The 20,986-nt window shown below is 42.1% G+C and overlaps 1 protein-coding gene across 2 annotated transcripts in view; it reads right to left on the bottom strand.

Annotated features, from left to right (window-relative positions):
- Positions 1–852: 852 nt before the first annotated feature.
- Eapp (E2F-associated phosphoprotein) overlaps positions 853–20,986 on the bottom strand; it is a 22,819-nt gene continuing 2,685 nt past the window's right edge. The window contains exons 2-6 of one of the 2 annotated variants that reach the window (XM_013012370.1): positions 16,496–16,677; positions 11,890–11,985; positions 9,018–9,135; positions 4,062–4,175; positions 853–1,447 (exon numbers count right to left, since the gene is read on the bottom strand). In XM_013012370.1, coding sequence (XP_012867824.1) covers positions 1,153–1,447; positions 4,062–4,175; positions 9,018–9,135; positions 11,890–11,985; positions 16,496–16,677 — 805 coding nt within the window. In that variant the 3' untranslated portion in view covers positions 853–1,152. The remainder of the gene's footprint in view (positions 1,448–4,061; positions 4,176–9,017; positions 9,136–11,889; positions 11,986–16,495; positions 16,678–20,986) is intronic. The other variant, XM_013012371.1, reaches the window with a different exon arrangement.

Here is a 20,986-nt window from a genome sequence, read left to right as displayed (position 1 = left end):
AGGAAGGAAGGAAGGAAGGAAGGAAGGAAGGAAGGAAGGAAGGAAGGAAGGAAGGAAGGAAGGAAGGAGGGAGGGAAGCTAATTTAGCTATGGGAAATATATCTGTAAGACTGAAACATTCTACTCTTGTTTGAAAAACCTAAGTTACTTTGATCCATAAGTAACTTTACTACCCAGGAGCAAAGCTTCAGAAAAGGGCTTATGGACATGGCTATCCAAATGCAAACTTTATAGCTTGGGATTCCAGAGGCATGGCTCAGGTGGTAGAAGCACAAGTAGCAAGCCATGAATTCCAACTACACACACACACATACTCTCTCTCTCCTCTCTCTCTCTCTCTCTCTCTCTCTCTCTCTCTCTCTCTCCCTTTCATATACAAAAAAAAATTTTAAACCTTATGAAACTTGGTAGTTTTCAATCATATTCTGAAGCTAGTTTGCAGTTGAGATCTGAGATACATTCTTTTACTGGAGTCTCGTGCCACTTCCAGTTTTTGAGTAGTTAATTAAAGATGAGTCTCACAGGGAATTTTCTGCCCAGGCTGGCTTTGAACCATGATTCTCAGATCTCAGCCTCCTGGGTAGCTAGGATTACAGATGTGAGCCACCAGTGCCTGGCAAGGCTAGCACTCTTACCAAGTGAGCCACAGCTCACTTCCAGCGTTTTTGCTGGTTAATTGAAGGTGAGAGTCTCACAGACTTTCTGCTTGGGCTGGCTTTGAACCATGATTCTCAGATTTCAGCCTCCTGAGTAGTTAGGATTACAAGCATGAGCGTGGCTAAAAGTCTTTTTACACAGCTCAACCTTAGGTATTTTGTTAATATAACAGAAACAAACATTGAGAAACAAAGATGATTTATAATTTGAGAACATTTTAATTCTAAAGAGCTTTCATAAATAAAAAGCCCCCAAATTTCCAAATGTTCATCAAAAATAGCATGAATTCAGCCTCATCAGAACTCATGGAAAAAACTAAAAGGAAAAAAAAGGAAGAGGTAAGAGATAAAGACTAATAACCATTTTCTTTCATAAAGACAAAATACTGCTTGCACAAATAACTCAATATCACTTAATGATATGAATAGATAAAGAGGAAAGTGTCCATATTTGCCTTACAAACCACACTGGGAAATCAAATTCCAGTTACATTGTTTAGGAATGGCTTGCTAAAACATTGAAAAAGTGAAAGACTTCATCCTTGTCATAGACTGCCACTTCAGTGGAACATTCTGTGCACATGACTGGATGATAGATTTCTTCCTCTTCTGTCTCTGCCTGCTCTGCAGGATCTTCACGATTAGACTTCATCTTCTTATAGCCCCGCCTTTTCTTCCTGCTCTCTGGGATTTTATACCTTAGAACCTCCTCTTTGTTGACAGAACAATTCATCACAAACATGGCTCTATACTGGGTTTTGTAGGATTCATGCCTAAGAGGAATATAGAGACTGGATTTATGTTTTAATTTATCCTTCAGATAAAACTTGACAACATCAAAACTCATTGATATATAAACCAAAATAAAGACAAAATAGAAATAAAAGAAAATGTAAAGAAATGTGAAAGGTTTTGTTTGTTTGCTGTTGTTTTGCCAGTCCTAGGGCTTGAACTCAGGGAGGACATAGGCTCTGTTCTTGAGCTTCTTTTGTTCAAGGCTAGCACTCTACTACTTGATCCACAGCACCACTTCCAGCTTTTTCTGTTTATATGGTACTGAGGAATCCAACCCAGGGCTTCAGGCATGCTAGGCAAGCATTCTACCAGTAAGCTACATCCCCAGCCCAAAGAGTTATTTTAAAATTGGGGAGAAAGCTGGGCACTGGTGGCTCATACCTATAATCCTAGCTACTCAAGAAGCTGAGATTTGCTTAAAGCCAGCCCAGGAAGGAAAAGTCATGAGTCTTTTTTTTTCCCATTTATTTATTGCTACTGTAAAGATAATATACAAAGGGGTTACAGTTACGTAAGTCAGATAAAGAGTACATATTCTGGAAGTAAAGCTATGGCTCAAAGTGAAAGAGCACTAGCCTTGAGCAAAAGAGCTCAGAGACAGCACCCAAGCCTCACAACTGACCCCAAAAAAAATAAAATATATATATATATCTTTTTGAACAATGTCACCCTTCCTTTGCTCTCTCCCAGTTGTTTTTTTTGTTTGTTTTGGGGTTGTCAGTCGTGGGGCCCGAACTCAGGGCACTGTCTCTTGGCTCCTCAGCAAAAGGCTAGCATTCTACCACTTGAACCACAGTGCTACATCCGGTTTTTCTGCTTATGTGGTACTGAGGAATGGAACCCAGGGCCTCATGCATGCAAAGCAAGCACTCTACCACTGAGCCACCTTCCCAGCCCTCTGTCTCAGTTTTTATATTCCATTCCCACCCACAAGTTGTATAGTTTATTTTCAATGTAGTAGCCAGCAAGTATCACTGCTGCATTTGTTTACCCTTTGTCCCATTCTGTGCCATTACTTACCCTAATAAAGACAAATAAATGAATAAGCCAGACAAATGAAACCAAAAACACCAATAATGAAATGGAGTTCACTTTGATAAATACTATTTTATATGGTCAGATGCACATAGCTATTTTGCCTACGTGAGCCTCTCCTAAGAGTATCCTCCTAGTGTGAATACCTAGAGATCTATATAATTTATCATGGACCAGTATATTTTTTTTCTTTTACCATCCAGTGTATTTGCTTGCAATTTAAGCATTTGAGTTCAGAGATTGTCAGGGCCCAAGCCCCAGTGTGGCCTATTTCCCCCTGACTAGTGGCAGCCCTTGCTTGGCTTTGACTAGTTCACACTGGGTAAACTTGCCCACACTGAGTCCCAGGGCCAGCAAACACCTGTGCACATGCTCACCCTGAGCTAGTTAGGAGGGAGCTCCATCAGGTCTACCTCAGGGACTAGAAAGGTTAAATTCAGGTCTTTGAGATGAACTTGCACTGGGCAGCTCCTGCTGCCTGCCCAGCTGCTGGGCTGCTCCCAACCCTAGATCACTCCTGCCCACATGGCCACTGGGATGGTCAACCCGCTGTCAGGTGGCTCCCACTGCTGGACTGCTCCTGTTGCCTGGCCATTCCTGCTGCATGGACACTAGGCTGCTCCCACCCCAGACCACTCCCATCCATCAGCTGCCAGGGCCCTCTCACAGATCTGCCATATTGCTTGTAAGTTGACAGGTATGACCATAGGAGCTCTCTGGGTCTGGGTTTAGCCATGGCTCACTATCTCCATCTTCACTGTCCAGGTCTGGTGTTGTGGAGTTTTCTGTCAGAATACTGCAGTCCACTGGTGGGTTCTAGAGGTCAAGGCAGACACCAGGCCACTTTAGTGGCAGGATGGGGGATGGGGGGGGGAGTTTTTCAGAGTTTTCCACCCTTATGTGTAGAAGTTATGAGTTTTTTTTTTTTCAGTTCCCATGACTCTCTGCTTGTTTATATATGTTTGTTCTAGGAAGGTAGCTCAGTGGTAGAGTACTTGCCCTGCATGCATGAGGCCCTGGGTTCAAGTCCTCAGAACCACATAAGCACAAAAAGCTGCAAGTGGCACTGTGGCTCAAGTGGTAGAGCGCTAGCCTTGAGCTGAACTGCTGAGGGACAACAGCCAGGCCCAGAGTTCAGGCCCCACAACTGACCAAAAAAAAAAAAAATGCTATATATGTCTGTTATTGATCTTTTGGGGAAAAGTGCATATTAGGAACCCAAATCTCTGTCTGGTTAGAGAGAGTTGGAGCAATTCCCTATTGTTTGGGGGACATCTTACTTCCTCTCCTGCTTTTGTATTCAAAGTTAACACTCTATTACTTGAACCACAGCTCCACTTCCAGCTTCTTGGTGGTTAATTAGAGATAAGAATCTATTGGGTTTGTCTGCCCAGGCTAGTTTTGAACTAAGATCCTCAAATCTGAGCCTACTGATTAGTTAGGATTACAAGTGTGAGCCACTAGTGCCTGGATCAAGTGGCAAGGTGCTAGCTTTGAGCGAAAGAGCTGAGATGGCATCAGGTTTTTTAATTTTTTTTAACTAGTGCATGTGTATACGTGTGTGTGTTTGATTACCTTTGACAATCAAGGCACAGAGTGGTCATGCAAGCAGGGCAATTCAAGACAGCATCACTGTTTGGAACTGGCTGTTGTTGCTGACGTGCCCTCTTTAGTCCAAAACCATGATAACTACAATAGAAAAGAAATTAAAAGGGAAAAACACATTAAAGGTAAATCTTGGTCTCTAACACCATTCTCCAATAAAAGGAGACTCAGAGAAATGGCTGATTCTAGAAATACAGCATAACCCAAAACAGTACCAGAAAGGGAGAAGTATTAAAACACAACAAAACAAGGAAAAGTGTGCCAAAGGTGATCAGGAGCCAAATAAAGGAGCTCTCAATGTCAAGCTCAAACAACTTGAGTTACAAAATAAAACAGTATGGATTATAACTCCATATAAAATAGCCCATACAATCCAATGTGGAAGAAATAACTATATTGTCAAAGCTCACAGAACTCATTAGTGTTATAGACTATGATAGACAATTTGCCCCATGAAAGTTAGAATATGCTTGCAACTTTAACTAAACATCACTATACCACAATACTGGGAAATTATGTAATCACTTAATCACAATAAAAAATTTTTAAAAAATAATAAAATAGTCCATGCAAACTTAATGTGCATAAATAAATGGAGGTGAGAAAATAAATCTCCTATTCAGAAAATTTCAAAATAGCTTATAAAGATATTCTCCAGGTATTGCTTAAGTCTAGCCCACACATAGTGACCTACTTTCAAAGAATACAGTATAATTGGGTAGTGGTACATATCTGGAGTTTCTTTGCTTTGGCTTTTTGTTTGGTGGTTGTTGTTGTTTTGTAAGAACTAGGGCTTGAAACTCAAGACCTAGATGTTATCTCAGCTCTTTCGCTCAAGGCTAGCACCCTGCCACTTGAGCCATAACCTCACTACTGGTTTATTCATGGTGTTTAATTGCAAATAAAAGTCTCATGGACTTTCCTGCCTGGGCTGGCTCCAAACCTCAATCCTCACATCTCAGCCTCCTTGGCACATACCTATAATCCCAGTTCTGAGGAGGTTGAGGCAGGAGAGTTGGGCATTCAAGACCACCCTCAACTGCAAAACATAATCTCAGCAAACAAAAATATAATCTCAGTCTAATTATAAGAAAAACATCAGGGGGCTGGGAAGGTGGCTCAGTGGTAGAGCACTTGCCTTGCATGCCTGAAGCCCTGGGTTCGATTCCTCAGCACCACATAAGCAAAAGAAAAAAGCCAGCAGTGGTGCTGTGGCTCAAGTGGTAGAGCGCTAGCCTTGAGCTGAAGAGCTGAGGGACAGCGCCAAGGCCCAGAGTTCAGGCCCCACGACCGGACCCAAAACATCAGAAGGACCCTCCTCATACTCCACAGTTCTCCTCAAAGCAATGAAAGTCATCAAAAATAAGAAAGTAGGTCTAGAATATAATTTTTAGGTTCATTATCAACATTGGCTAAAGGGGACATAATAAATAAATATATGATGGTGTTCTAAGCTGGATCCTGGAACATGAATTGCACATCACCTAAAAAATAAGGAACTATAATAAACTACAAATTTTAGTTAATAATAATAACCATAAGAACATTGGTTCCCAAATTGTGACAGTTAACTGTACCATATGAATGTAACAATAGGAGAAACTGTGTGTGTTGGGGTGAGGCAGTGGTATATGGAAACTTTTTGAATTATCTGCTCAATTGTTCTATAAATCTGTAATTCTTTTTTTTTTTTTTGTCGGTCGTGGAGCCTGAACTCTGGGCCTGGGTGCTGTCCCTCAGCTCTTCAGCTCAAGGCTAGTACTCTACCACTTGAGCCACAGTGCCACTTCCAGCTTTTTCTTCTTATGTGGTGCTGAGAAATCGAACCCAGGGCCTCATGCATGCAAGGCAAGCACTCCACCACTGAGCCATCTTCCCAGCCATGTAACTCTTCTTTAAAAAAAAATTGCTGGGGCTGGGAAGGTGGCTCAGTGGTAGAGCGCTTGCCTTGCATGCCTGATGCCCTGGGTTCAAGTCCTCAGCACCACATAAGCAAAAAGAAAAAAGGCGGAGTGCCCTGTGGCTCAAGTGGTAGAGCGCTAGCCTTGAGCTGAAGAGCTGAGGGACAGCGCCCAGGCCCAGAGTTCAGGCCCCACGTCCCGACCCAAAAAAAAAAAAAAAAATTGCCTCCAAAGCCAGATGCTGGTAGCTCATGCCTATAATCCTAGCTACTCAGGAGGCTGAGATCTGAGGATCACAGTTCAAAGCCAGCCCATCTTATCTCCAATTAACCACTCAAAAACTGGAAGTAGAGTTGTGGGGCTCAAAGTGGTAGAGCACTATCCTTGAGCAAACAAAGTCATGGACAATGTCTAGGGCCTGAGTTCAAGCCCCACAACAACAACCAAAAAAAAAAAAAAAAAAACCCAGCCTTCTAACAATGCAGTAAAGTTACATTAATAAAATAGAAATGGAAACTCAAGTAGTTAAAGACTTCTGTTTCTATCATTATCAACTGTATTTCAAGGCTCTAGGACAGTTAACAATAAGTGCTCAAAAAATTTTCTGATTGAAAGATTAAAGTATGAGTACATTTATGAAGACATAAAAATATGAGTACTTATTTATTTACTTATATATTTTTATGCCAGTATTGGGGTTTGAACTCAGGGCTTAGGCACAGTCTCTGAGTTTTTATGCACATAGCTTGTAATCTACCACATGAGCCACACTTCCACTTTTAGTTTTTTGGTGGCTGCTCAGAGAAAAGAGTCGCAAGGACTTTCCTGCCCAGGCTGGCTTCATACTACAATCCCTAGAGATCAGCCTCTTGAGCAGTTATTGATTATAGGTATGAGCCACTGGCACCAAGCCTAGAATATCTATTTTTTAGAAGACTTACAGGAAACTGAAAATACCAAACAAAAGGTAAGGGCTAGGAATGTGGCTTAATAGGAGAGTGACTAGCACACATGAAGCCCTGGGTTCCACTCATTGGTCCCATATACAAAGAAAAGCCAGAAATGCTGCTGTGGCTTAAGTAGTAGAGTGCTAGCCTTGAGCAAAAGAAGCTCAGGGACAGTGCCCAGGCCCTGATTTCACAAGACCTGAGATTGGCCAAAATTTTTTTTAAAAAAAGAAAAAAAAGGAAAATAATTTTGTATTCCTTGCCAAAACACTTCAAATGTTTATAGGGAAAACTCCAGAAAAAAACATGACACATATTTCATAATGTTAAACATCTCCTAGCCAGGCGCCAGTGACACCTGTAATCCTAGCTACTCAAGAGGCTAAGATCTGAGGATCATGGTTCAAAGCCAGCCCAGGCAGGAAAGTCCATGAGACTCTTATCTCCAATAAGAAAACAGGAAGTAGCACAGTAGCTCTAGTGGTAGAGGGCTCACCTTGAACTGAAAAACCTAGAGACAGCGCCCAGGCCCAGAGTTCAAGTCCCATGACTAACCAAAAAAAAAACACTTCCAACACAGCACATTTCAAAACCAAAATCCCAAGAAAATAACTTATTTATTCAGTAACTACTGTCTTTTACTAATGTACAAAATACAAGGATACAGCATTGAATAGCCTTCATATCAAAGTTAAATTTGTTCATATTTTGTGCGTGCGTGTGTGTGTGTGTGTGTGTGTGTGTGTGTGTGTGTGTGTGTATGTGTTTGTGTCAGTCGTGGGCCTGAACTCTGGGCTTGGGCACTGTCCCTCAAGTCTTCAGCTCAAGGCTAGCACTCTACCATTTGAGCCATAGTGACACTTCAGGCTTTTTCTGCTTATGTGGTGCTAAGGAATTGAACTGAACCCAGGGCCTCATGCATGCAAGGCAAACACTCTACCACCGAGCCACCTTCCCAGCCCTTTTTTTTTTTTTTGCCTGTCCTGGTACTTGAACTCTTGGCCTGAATCCTGTCCCTGGGCTTCTTTTGCTCAACACTAGCACTCTACTTGAGCCACAATGCCACTTCCAGAGTTTTCTGGGTTTTTTTTATTGTTGCTGTTTTTTGCAATACATATTTTTATTGTAAAGATACTGTACAGAGGGGTTACAGTTACATGGAGTCCATTTCCTATCAAGCATTGTTACCCCCTCCTTTGTTCAGCCTTTTCTTTTTATGTGGTACTGAATAATCAAACCCAGGGCTTCATGTATGCTAAGCAAGCACTCTGAGCCACATACCCAGCCCAACCATTGTATTTTGTTTGTAGGAATGTACAATGGTACAGTCACGGTGGAAAATAGTTTTGTATTTCCTCAAAAAGTTATTATAGGGGTTGAGATGTAGCTCAGTGGTAGAGTATTCACCTAGCATCTTTGATACTCTGGTCTCAATCCTCAATCCCCAGCACTGGAAAACAAAAAATTAAATAAGTAAAAAATGGAATTTCCATATAATCTAAAAGTTCCTAAGTTCCTAAATACAGAACCAAAAGACTGAAAATTCAAGTCACGTACTACTGGTTCACATTTACAATACTAACTAGTCACTTAGGAGGCAGAGAGTTAAGAGAATCACAGTTTGAGCCTACTCTCAACAAAAAGTTAGTGACATCTCATGTCCACCAATAGCTGGGCAGGATGGTATATGCCTATTATCCCAGTTATACAGGGAGGCATATATAAGAGGATCAAAGGTCAGGTTGGCATAGTCCTCAAGACCATTTCCCCAAAATAACACAAGCAAAACCAAAGGGCTGAAAGGACAGATTGTTAGAGTACCTGCCTAGCAAACACAAAGCTCTGAGTTCAAATCTCCCTCCCAGGGGATGGGAAGGTAGCTCAGTGGTATAGTGCTTGTCTTCCATGCATGAGGCCCTAGGTTCAATTCCTCAGCACTCCATAAGCAGAAAAAGCCACGCTCAAGTGGTAGAGTGCTAGCCTTGAGCTGAAGAGCTGAGAGACAGTGTGCAGGCCCTGAGTTCAAGCCCCAGGACTGGCAATAAATAAATAAATAAATATTAAATTTTATTTCTTACCCTCTTCTCTGTGCATCAACCCATGCTTGGTCTCTATTATCTTTTTCAGGATCATATAATAATTCATCATTTGTTGGAATCCTGTGCCGTTTCTTCTTTTTTTTCTTGGTCACTTGTGCTAATTTTCAAAAGATTAAGGATATACCTAAGTATTATGTCTAAAGTTCGCACTTAATATAAAAGAAGCTATATGCTTATTTATATTATCCTAAGAATATTTTAAAACTATTCTTGAAAGAAATGTATTGCACAATTAACAAACAATAAAAAAAGATGATAGAGAAAGCTCAAACTATTTCTCCATGAAAAACTAGTATCTCAGGGCTGGGAAGGTGGCTCAGTTGTAGAGTGCTTGCGTTGCATGCATGAGGCCATGGGTCCGATTCCTCAGCACCACATAAGCAGAATAAGCCAGAAGTGGCGCTGTGGCTCAACTGGTAAAGCATTAGCCTTGAGCTGAAGAGCTGAGGGAAAGAGCCCAGACCCAGAGTTCAGGCCCCACCACCACCACCACCACCAACAACAACAACAAAAAACTAGTATCTCAGTTGAGCACTGGTAGGTCATGCCTATAATCATAACTACTCAGGTAGCTGAGATCTGAGGATCATGATTCAAAGCCAGCCAGGACAGGAAAGTCCATGAGACTCATATCTTCAATTCATCACACAAACACAAAACAAAACAAAAAAACAGAAGTGGAGCTATGGCTCAAAGTAGTAGAACGTTAGCCCTGAGCCCTGAGTTCAAGCCCTACAACTAACAAAACAAAAATAAAAATACTAGTATCTCAAGAAATGAGTTTTGTTTTTTGTTTTGGGGTTTTTTGTTGTTGTTGTTGTTGTTGTTTGTCAGTCATGGGGCTTGAACTCTGGACTTGGGCACTGTCCCTCAGCTCTTCAGCTCAAGGCAAGAGCTCTACCACTTGAGCCACAGCGCCACTTCCAGTTTTCTGGTGGTTTATTGGAGATAAGAGTCTCACAGACTTTCCTTCCCTGGGCTGGCTTTGAACCATGATCCTCAGATCTCAGCCTCCTGAGTAGCTAGGATTACAGGAGAGAGCCACCCCGCAAGAAATGAGTTTTAAATAATGGAATTTAGTTTCAAAAGGCCACTCAAGCCGGCACTGGTGGCTCACGCCTGTAATCCTAGCTACTCAGGAGACTGAAATCTGAGGATCATGGTTCAAAGCCAGCCTGGGCAGGAACATCCATGAGGCTCTTATCTCCAATAAACTACTCAGAAAACAAGAAGTAGCTCTGTGGCTCAAGTGGTAGAGTACTTGCCTTGAACTGAAGAGCTAAGGGACAGTGCCCAGGCCCAGAGTTCAAGCGCTACAACCAACCAAAAAAAGCCCACTCAATACAAATGAAGAATAAGAACTATTTTTTTTTTGGGGGGGGTCCGGTCATGGGGCCTGAACTCTGGGCCTGGGCCCTGTCCCTCAGCTCTTCAGCTCAAGGCTAGCACTCTACCACTTGAGCCACAGTGTCACTTCCGGCTTTTTTCTTTTTGCTTATATGGTGCTGAGGAATCGAACCCAGGGCCTCAGGCATGCAAGGCAAGCGCTCTACCCCTGAGCCACCTTCCCAGCCCAGAACTATTTCTTATGTATAAATTCTCTGTAAGTTCTCATATATTAAATACTACTAAAATGGGGGGGGGGAATTAAACATAAAGAAAGAACCTAGCTACCTTGGCATGCACCTACAGTACCCCAGGTACTCAAAAGGCTGAGTTAGGAAAACTGCTTGAGCCAAGAGTGACAGATTGCAGACTAACATTCACAAAGTCCTGAGTACAGTCCTTAGTACACACATACAGGTGTGTGCATACACACAGAAAGTATGTGGCCATCCACATACATTGTTGTTGGTGGTGGTGGTGGTAGGACTTGAATTCAGGGTCTGGGCACTGTTCCTGAGCTCTTTTGCTCAAGGCTAGTACTCTACCACTTTGGGCCACAGTGCTACTTGTGGTCTTCTGGTGGCTAATTGGAAATAAAAGTCTTTCCTGCCAGGGCTGGCTTTGAACCGTGATCCTCAGATCTCAGCCTCCTAAATAGCTAGGATTACAGGCATGAGCCACCAGTACCCAGTACACTGGACTTTTTAGTCCCTGGGGCTTGAACTCAGGTTTGCCTTTTTTTTTTTTCTTAAGGCTAACATTTTACCACTTAAGCCACAACTCCACTTCCACTTTTTGGAATTTTCTGCCTAGGGTGGCCATCCTTATCTCTAAGCCTCCTGAGTAGCTACCATTACAAGTGTGAGCCACCAGTACCTAGCAGCAAGTCACTATTTAATTCCTAATACATAAAACCAAAAAACCTTCCTTTACCACATAAATGTGTTACTATGTATTCCACTTCAATACCTGTTATAATTAAATCAGTTATTTCCAACACAGAAGGGAAAATTCCGCAGGAAAACATAAATGGAGACCAGCTATAGGTGTGAAAAAACAATTTGAGGGACCTAAAAGAACCAATGGGGAAAGAGTGCTGAGTCAGGAGGTACTAAGCAGGACTGGACTCGCCTCCCTCTTCCCCCAGATTGTCCATGCCATGCATCATGCCTGCGTGCCAGCTTGGCTTCTCACATCAACCACCTGCAATTATTTCTAAAAGATTAAACTGAGGGAAATCCTAAAGACAAATAACTGTTAGGTAAACCTTTCTCGAACTATAAACTGGTGGGGGCGAGGAAGATGGCTCAGTGTTAGAGTGCTTGCCTAGCATGCATGACGCCCTGGGTTTGATTCCTCAACACCACATACACAGAAGATACAGATATAGATATAAATATAGATATAGATATGTACATATATATATATATATATATATAAACTGGTAAACAAAGTATGTACTTACCTGTTTTGTCTTCATCCTCAGAATCAGAATCAAAATATATATCATCATAATACTTTGTTGGTGCTGTTCCAATTATCTCATTTCCTGAAGAAGACCCTATTCAAGTTGGAAGCATAGTTTACAACCATGGAATACCAAAAGACAAACCTTCACACACTTCTCTATCATCTCAAAGTACCATCAACTTACGCATAATTTCATTTGGATGGTGAAATCTTTTCCCATTAGTGACCTACTTGATTTCTGTGCCCTAAGCTATTACAAGGCATTAGCCCTCCATAATGCAAGTGTTCTACATCATGAGAAAATTCTTTCTCCCTTCCTATAAATCTACTTATATTAAAAAAGATATTGCAGGTTGCCAGCATCTATTGCTCTACTTTTTTTTTTTTTGGTTGGTTATGGGTATTGAATTCTGGGCCTGGGCACTGTCCCTGAGCTCTTCAGCTCAAAGCTAGTGCTCTACCAGTTGAACCACAATGCCATTTCCCGTTTTCTGGTGTTTAATTGGAGGTTAAGTCTCACAGACATTCCTGCCCAGGCTGGCTTTGAATTGTGATTCCCAGATCTCAGCCTCATGAGTAGCTAGGATAACAGGCATGAGCCACCAGCATCCAGCTCCATCTCTCTTCAGCCATGCAGTATACTATGAAGAAGAAGGAATAGTATCCTGGGGTTTATGATTGGGGTGTGCATGCATGTGTGTGTGTGTGTGTTGTAGTACCTTGGGGTTTATGATTGTGTGTGTGTGTGTTGTAGTACCTTGGGGTTTATGATTGGGGGGGTGCGTGTGTGGCGTGTGTGTGTGTGTGTGTGTGTGTGTGTGTGTGTGTGTGTGTGTGTTGGCCCTGGGCTTAAACTCAGGACCTAGGCACTGTTCCTGGGCTCTTTTTTTTTGCTCACTACCATGTGAGCCATAGTTCCACTTCCTGCTTTTTGTGATTTACTGGAGAGAAGAGTCCAAGAAACTTTTCTTCCTGTGCTAGCTTTAAACAAGATCCTCAGATCTCCTGGTCCTAATCCTGAATAGGATTACAGGCAGGAGCCACCAACCTGACAGTATCTTACTTTCAGGGGCAGAATGGAAAGAGAATAAAAACTCCACAGAAATTGAGCACTGGTGGCTTACACCTGTAATCCTAGCTACTCAGGAGGATGAGCTCTGCATATCAGGTTCAAAGTCAGCCCAGGCAGACAAATCCAACAGACTCAATCTCCACTTACTCAGAAAAAGCCAACACTGAAGAGACATGTAGCTCAAAAGGTAGAGCATCAGCTGTGAGCGGAAAAAGCCAAGTGAAAGGAATTCAAACCTGAATAGCAGGGCTGGGAAGGTGGCTCAGTGGTAGAGCGCTTGCCTTCCTTGTGTGAGGCCCTGGGTTCAATTCCTCAGCACCATATAAGCAAAAAAAGCTCTGTGGCTCAAGCTGAAGTACTGAGGGACAGCATGCAGGCTCAGAGTTCAGGCCCCATGACTGACAAAAAAAATAAAAACAGTAGCAACATACACACACACACACACAGAAAAAAAAAACTCCACAAGAAGGGAATGGGTGTCATAAACTAGGCACCAGTGGGTCATGCTTATAATCCTAGCTCTTCAGGAGGCTGAGATTTGAGGATGAGGTTCAAAGCCAGCCTAGGCGGAAAAGTCTGTGAGACGCTTATCCTCAATTGAACACCAAAATAAGCCCAAAGTGGAGCTGTGGCCCAAGTACTAGCGCACTAGCCTTGAACACAAAAGGTCAGGGACTATGCTGAGTTCACACCCTAGGATGAAACACACACACACACACACACACACACACACACACAAAACTAGTCTTCTTTCCAGGTGTACCCAGTGCCATGCCATCATTTATATTTGTCATTACATGCCTGTAATCCTGTCTTCCTCTAACACTTGCTTAAGTTATTATTATTATTATATGCTTTCATTTCTAATACACAACATATCAACATGAAATCAGTGCTGAGGAGTCCTACTTTCACAAACCAGTTTTCAGGCTAACTTCATTTCACATAAAACACCTCAAAATGAATCAGGCTGTAATACCAGTACCTTGGAGGCTGAAACAATATAACCATTCATTTCAAGCCAGCTTTGACTCTACAGTGAGATCTGTCCCAATGAAACAAAAATACAGCCAAGCACCAGTGACTCATACTTGTAAGCCTAGCTACTTTAGAAGGCTAAGATATGAGGATCACAGTTCAAGAACAGCTCGAGCAGAGAAATCCAAAGAGTCTTATCTCCAATTAACCATCAGAAAAACAGAAGTGGAGGCATGGCTCAAGTGGTAGACCAGCCTTGAAAAAGGCTTTGAAAAAAGTCAAGTATAAGTTTAAGGCACTGAGATCAAGCCCCAGTATTGCACCAAAGGGGAAAGAAAAAAAAATCAAAATCATGTTTCATTACTTATTAAAATACAACAAGAAGCCAGGCACTGGTGGCTCACACCTGTATTTCTAGTTACTCAGAAGGCTAAGCTCTGAGGATCTCAATTCTAAGCCAGCCCAGGCAGGAAAATCAGTCTTAGGGCTTATAGGCACTATCCCTGAGCTTCTTTTGCTAATGGCTAGTGCTCTATCACTTGAGCCACAATGCCACTTCCAGCTTTTTTGAGTAGTTTATTGGAGATAAGAGAGGGGATGTGGACAAAAAGGAACCTTACTTCATTGTTGGTGGGAATGTAAACTTGTTCAACCACTTTGGAAAGCAGTATGGAGGTTCCTCAAAAGACTTCACATAGAGCTCCCCTATGACCCAGCAATCCCACTTTTGGGCATTTACCCAAATGTTTACAAACAAGACCACACTAAAGCCACCAGCACAACTATGTTCATTGCAGCATTATTTACCATAGCTAAGATATGGAACCAACCCAGATGCCCCTCAGTAGATGAATGGATCAAGAAAATGTGGTATATATACACAATGGAATTCTATGCCTCCATCAGAAAGAATGACATTGCCACATTTGTTAGGAAATGGAAAAACTTGGAAAAAATTATATTAAGTGAAGTAAGCCAGGCCCAAAGAAACATAGGTCCCATGGTTTCCCTTATTTGCAATATCTAGTATATGTATGAGTCAAGCGGAAAAGGTCAGATAATGTGATGTCAGGAAAATGAACCCTTAGACATGTATTTTAATGTTTTTTCTTTCATGCATGTGTTTCTAACGCATTTATAAGACTATCTCTTTGTTGCTTTGTATGTCCCTCCCCCACAGTATAACCCCTGCTTTCACTATATTTGATGTCAGTATAACTTGTGGAGGAGAGGGGGAAAAAGCAGTTGTTTAAGGATACAGGTGGACCTGATGCAACAACGAGAAGTATAAGTTGTCATGTCCAAAACGAGCTTTACAACGTGGGGGGGGGGGGAAGGGGGGGAAGGAGAAGGGTTGGGATTGGGGGGGGGGGGGGGGGGGCTGGGAAGGGATGTGAAGGGTAAACCAAAGGAGGAGGCTGCAATGCTTGGTAAGAAATGTACGCATTATCCTGCCCATGTAATTGTAACCCCTCTGTACAGTATGTTCACAAATAAAAAATTAATTAATTAATTAAAAAAAATCACAAAAAAAAAAAAAGAGTCTCACAGACTTTCCTGTCCAGGCTGGCCTCAAACCCAGATCCCTGGATCTAAGACTCCTGAGTAGCTGGGATTACAGGCATGAGCCACTGGTACCCAGCTCGGGAAGACTTTTGTCTCCAATAAACTGCTTACAAAAAGCTGGAAGGTGCTGTGGCTCAAGTGGTAGAGCGCTCGCCTTGAACACAATGAGGCTCAGAAACAGCAGCCAAGCCCTATGTTCAAGCCCAGGATTGCCAAAAAAAAAAAAGGGAGGGGGGCTGGGAATATGGCTTAGTGGTACAGTGCTTGTCTCACATGCACGAAACCCTGGGTTCAATTCCTCAGTACCACATACACAGGAAAAGCCAAAGTAGGGCTGTGAAGGTGGCTCAGTGGTAGAGTGCTTGCCTTGCATGCATGAGGCCCTGGGTTCGATTCCTCAGCACCACATATGCAGAAAAAGCCGGAAGTGGTGCAGTGGCTCAAGTGGTAGAGCGTTAGCCTTGAGCTGAAGAGCTGAGGGACAGCGCCCAGGCCCAGAGTTCAGGCCCCATAACTAACCAAAAAGAAAAAGAAAAAGCTGAAGTAGCACTGTGGCTCAAGTGGTAGAGCACTAGCCCTGAGCACAGAGAAGCTCAAGGATGGAGCCCAGGCCCTGAGTTCAAAAAACCCCAAGACCAGAAAAAAACAAAAACAAAAAACAAAAATTTGTGATGATACATCATTAAATCTGACATGTGTCATCTAACCCTAAAAATACTTTTATAAGTACATGTGTCTTTTTTTAACCTTTTAGTAATAACCACAAAAGGAAATAATACATATGAACAATACTAAATACACATGACATACCCCATAGTCAGCAAATAAAACTCGGGCTCAGATTGCCAGACATAGTTATTCCTCCAAGTAGTCAGTACCTATTGAGCACCTATGGAAAGTGCTAGAGACCCCAAAGCCCACAGACAAGGTTCCTGCCTTTATAGAGCTTACAAAAACATACATAAAAACAAAACAAAAAGTTTACCAGTTCCCAGAGAGGATAACTTGTCCTCCATTGTTTTTATGGTAGAATTTAATTCAGCTTCCATTTCTTTTTCAAACTCATCTTCACTGGATGATTCACTTTCCCCAGTAAGACATTCTCTGATGAGTTTGCGTTTTTGGTCCGGAGTTCCATGTAAAAGCACATCTACTTCATCTTCAGAGCTATCATTTGAAACACAAGGAATATTAATATTTAAAAATTAAAATTAGGAGCTAGGCACTGGTGGCTCAAGCTTGTAATCCTACCTACTCAGGAGAATTAGACCTGAGGATCATGGTTCAAAACTAGCCCAGCAGGCAAGTCTATGAAACTCATGTCTCCAATTAATCACCAGAAAATCAGAAATGGAGCTGTGGCTCAAAGTGGTAGAGAGTTAGCTTTGAAATGAAGAGCTCAGGGACAGCACCTAGGCCCAGAGTTCAAGCCCCACAACGGCTTTGGGTCTGGCTTAGTGATAGAGTGCTTGCCTAGCATACATGAAGTCCTGGGTTCAATTCCTCAGTACCACATAAACAGAAAAAGCTGGAAGTAGCACTGTGGCTCAAGTAGTAGAGTGCCAGCCTTGAGCACAGAGAGGCTCAGGGACAGTGCCCAGGACCTGAGTTTAAGCCCCAAGATTGGAGGAAAAAAAAACATCTGGGGCTGGGAAGATGGCTCAGTGGTAGAGCGCTTGCCTTGCATGCCTGAGGCCCTGGGTTCAATTCCTCAGCACCACATAAGCAAAAAAATGAAAAAAGCCAGAAGTGGCGCTATGGCTCAAGTGGTAGAGTACTAGCCTTGAGATGAAGAGCTGAGGGACAGCACCCAGGCCCAGAGTTCAGGCCCCACGACCGGACCCAAAAAAAAAAAAAAAAAACTCCCTACTATTTCAAATAGCAATTATCAATAGATCAACTAATTTTCCATATTAATGTCTACATAACATTTCCTCTCATGCATGCTTATTTCTAAACTCATTGCCATTTTACATGAACATTTCTGCATGTTATCTTGTTTTTGTTCATTTCTTTAGGATGTTTGTGTACAATTAGACACAAATTTTTTTGTTATCATGCTGCTTTCCTAAAGCACTGCACCAATTCATATTTCCAACAATATTACAGTTTTTCTCACAGAACTGTGAGGTTTATAAACTGGATATTCAAATAAAACTGAAAATGCACAATTAATATGCAGCTAATATTTCAACAGGATATACATTAACAATGGTAATTAAATACAACTTAAAAAGCACAGTGTTGGGCTAAGGATGGCTCAACAAGTGTGAAGCCCTGAATTTAAACTCCAGTACCAAGGGGGGAGGGTACAGGAGTACAATAGAGAACTGTAAAAAGAGAGAAAGCTAAATTACATTGCATATTCTCCTAAGTAATTTCCACCCATTTATCTTGCTTTCTGTGACTGGGTTCCCCATCAACTGAATTAACATAAATGTGTGTGTGTGTGTGTGTGTGTATGTTTGTGTGTGTGTGTGTGTGTGTGTGTATGTGTGTGTGTGTGCGCGAGTGCATGTGCCTGTCCTGGGGCTTGAACTCAGGGCCTGGGTGCTGTCCCTGAGTTTTTCTGCTCAAAGCTAGCACTGTACCACTTGGGCCACAGCCCCACTTTCAACATTTTTGAGGTTTAACTAGAGCGATCAGTCTCCTAGGCTTTCCTGCCCAGGCTGGCTTCAAATGGTGATCCTCAGATCTCAGCCTCCTGAGTAGGTAGAATTACAGGTGTAAGCCACCAGCACACAGCAGATAATGATATAATTAAACCAGATATTAGGAGTGTTAAGAAATGAATTAAATGCCTAAAACGTTTCTAATATAATCAGTAGTACATAAGTAGCATTCACTTATACATGAACTAGTAAATAGTGAAAGAATGTCTCAATCTTGTACCTATCTTCAAAATAGAACAAAGTTGTTGAGGGTCCAGCAGAAGGTAAATCAGTAAAACACAATTCTCTTGAGAACTTAGCCAAAGTCTACTTCCAGGAAATGCCCCATATGACAGATAAATTGGCATCCTAGCCAACATGCTCCCTTTCTCTGTTACCACTATTTCCACTCAGGTCTCTTAGCTAAGCATCTTCAAGCTTCTGATCTCTTCAATTTCATAGAGTCTCAATATACTGCCAGAATATTACTCCTGAAGGACTCTCATCTCCTCACTACCCAACTCAGGAAACTTCAACTAAAATCCTCTAAGTACAGCACTCAAACTAGTTTTGTAAGCCAGGCACTGGAGGCTCAAGACTATAATCCTAGTTACTTGGAAGGCTGAGAATATGATTCCAGACCAGACCCGGCAGAAAACTTCACAAGACTTCTCAACAGAACTTAGGTGTCATGGTGCTCTAGCAAGAAACTTAAAATATATTAATTCAATTCTAGGCAGAATTCAGGTGTGGGCAGACACCTGGGCAAGATGCAAGAGCCTATCTCAAAAATAACCAGTACACTGAGAGGAGTGTTCAATCACAACCTCACATGCAGTTAAGTTCATCTGCTTCAAGTTGTTCCTCCATTTTAATAATTCTTTTCCTGTTAATGTAACCTTATTTTTGTTAATATAGAAACAATGTATAGAATCAAATAAGCTAAAATGTCATAAGGGGGGGAAAAAGTAAATAACCAATACCAAAAAGGGTAGAGGCATGCCTCAGCAGCAAAATACCTGCCTAGAAAGTCCAAGGCCAGGGCCTGGGAAGGTGGTTCAGTGGTAGAGCATTTGCCTTTCATGCATGAGGCCCTGGGTTCGATTCCTCAGCACCATATAAGTAGAAAAAAAAAAAGCTGGAAGTGGCACTGTGGCTCAAGTGGTAGAGTGCTAGCCTTGAGCTGAATTGCTGAGGGACAGCGCCCAGGCCCAGAGTTCAGGACCCATGACCGGATCCACCACCCCCCTCCCAAAAAAAAAGAAAGTCCAAGGTCCTGATTTCAAACTCCAGTACTGACAAAAAATAAAAATAGACTTTTCGCTATTATTATTAAGCTAAGTCTGGCTCTAGCTTACCTTGCCAATCTCACATATCACAATTACCCTCTTCCGACCCTTTAGTACTCAACTAAGGGCAATTTTGCCCTCATGGTGCAGTTAGCATGGCTCAAGACACTGGTGGCAGAGAAAGAGACAATTAACATGTATTAGATAGTCAGGGATGCTGCTAAGCATCCAACAATGCACATGATATCCCCAGCAAAAAAAAAGTATCTGAGCCAGGTGCCAGTGGTTTATGCCTGTAATCCTAGCTACTCAGGAGGCTGAGATATGAAGATCGAGGTTAGAAGCCAACCTAAGTAGGAAAGTCTATGAGACTCTTAACTCTAATTAACTACAAAAAAGCCAGAACTGGACCTATGACTCAAAAGATAGAATGCCTTGAGCAAAAAAGTTCCAGGACAGACAAATAAAAAACAGAGCAAGAGTATCTCTGTGACAACAGACACAGGACAGTCTGTACCATGGCTGTCTTAATATCCATACCCTAGCTGTGATATTACTATATATTTTAATACATTAATATTGGGAAAAGGGTACACAGGATCTGTCTGTATTATTCCAAAACCACATGTAATCTACAACAACTATGAAATTAAAAAAGGTTTTAAGAAGCCAGGAGCCAGTGGCTCATGCCTATAATCCTAGCTACTCAGGAGGCTGAGAGCGGAGGATCATGGTTCCAAGCCAGCCTGGACAGGAAAGCCCGTGAGACTCTTATCTCCAATTAACTACTAAAATCCATAAGTTGTACTGTGACTCAAGTGGAAGAGCAGTGGCCTTGAGCTGAAGAGCTCAGGGACAGCGCCCAGGCCCAGAGTTCAGAACCCACAACAAAAATTAATTAATTAATTAAAATTAGATCTTTAGCTGGGTGCCAGTAGCTCATGCCATCCTAGCTACTCAGGAGGCTGTGATCTGAGGATTCAGGTTTAAAGCCAGCCCAGACAAACAAATTCCAGAGACTCTCATCTCCAATTAACCAGCAAAAAGCCAGAAGTAGATGTATGGCTCAAGTGGCAGTGTCACCCTTGAACAAAAAAGCCAAGCCAAGAGCACAAGGTCCTGAGTTCAAGCCCCATTACCAGGACATATACACACAAAAATGGAATCATATGGCAAGGAAATTACTCTTTTTGCAAATTTCCTTCAATCCTTGTAATTCAAGAAAAGACTGTCTTAAGCACAGCCAAAAGAAATAAAACATTTATGAGTAGGGACAAGAGGGGAAACTAGGGGAAAGCAAAGGAAGGGGTAGCATTATCCAAAAAAGAAATGTACTCATTAGTTGACCTATTTTTTTTTATTATTATTGTGAAAATACCATACAGAGGGGTTACAATTACATGGGCAAGATAGTGAGTGCATTTCTTTTTTATTTTTTGGTTCTGGTCGTGGGGCCTGAACTCTGGGCCTGGGCACTGTCCCTCAGCTCTTCAGCTCAAGGCTAGTGCTCTACCACTTGAGCCACAGCATCACTTC

Source organism: Dipodomys ordii, unplaced genomic scaffold (assembly GCF_000151885.1).
Source record: "Dipodomys ordii isolate 6190 unplaced genomic scaffold, Dord_2.0 Scaffold16, whole genome shotgun sequence".
NCBI lineage: Eukaryota > Metazoa > Chordata > Mammalia > Rodentia > Heteromyidae > Dipodomys > Dipodomys ordii.
The sequence above is the reverse complement of the archived record's forward strand: the minus strand, read 5'-3'. Positions and strand labels throughout refer to the sequence as shown.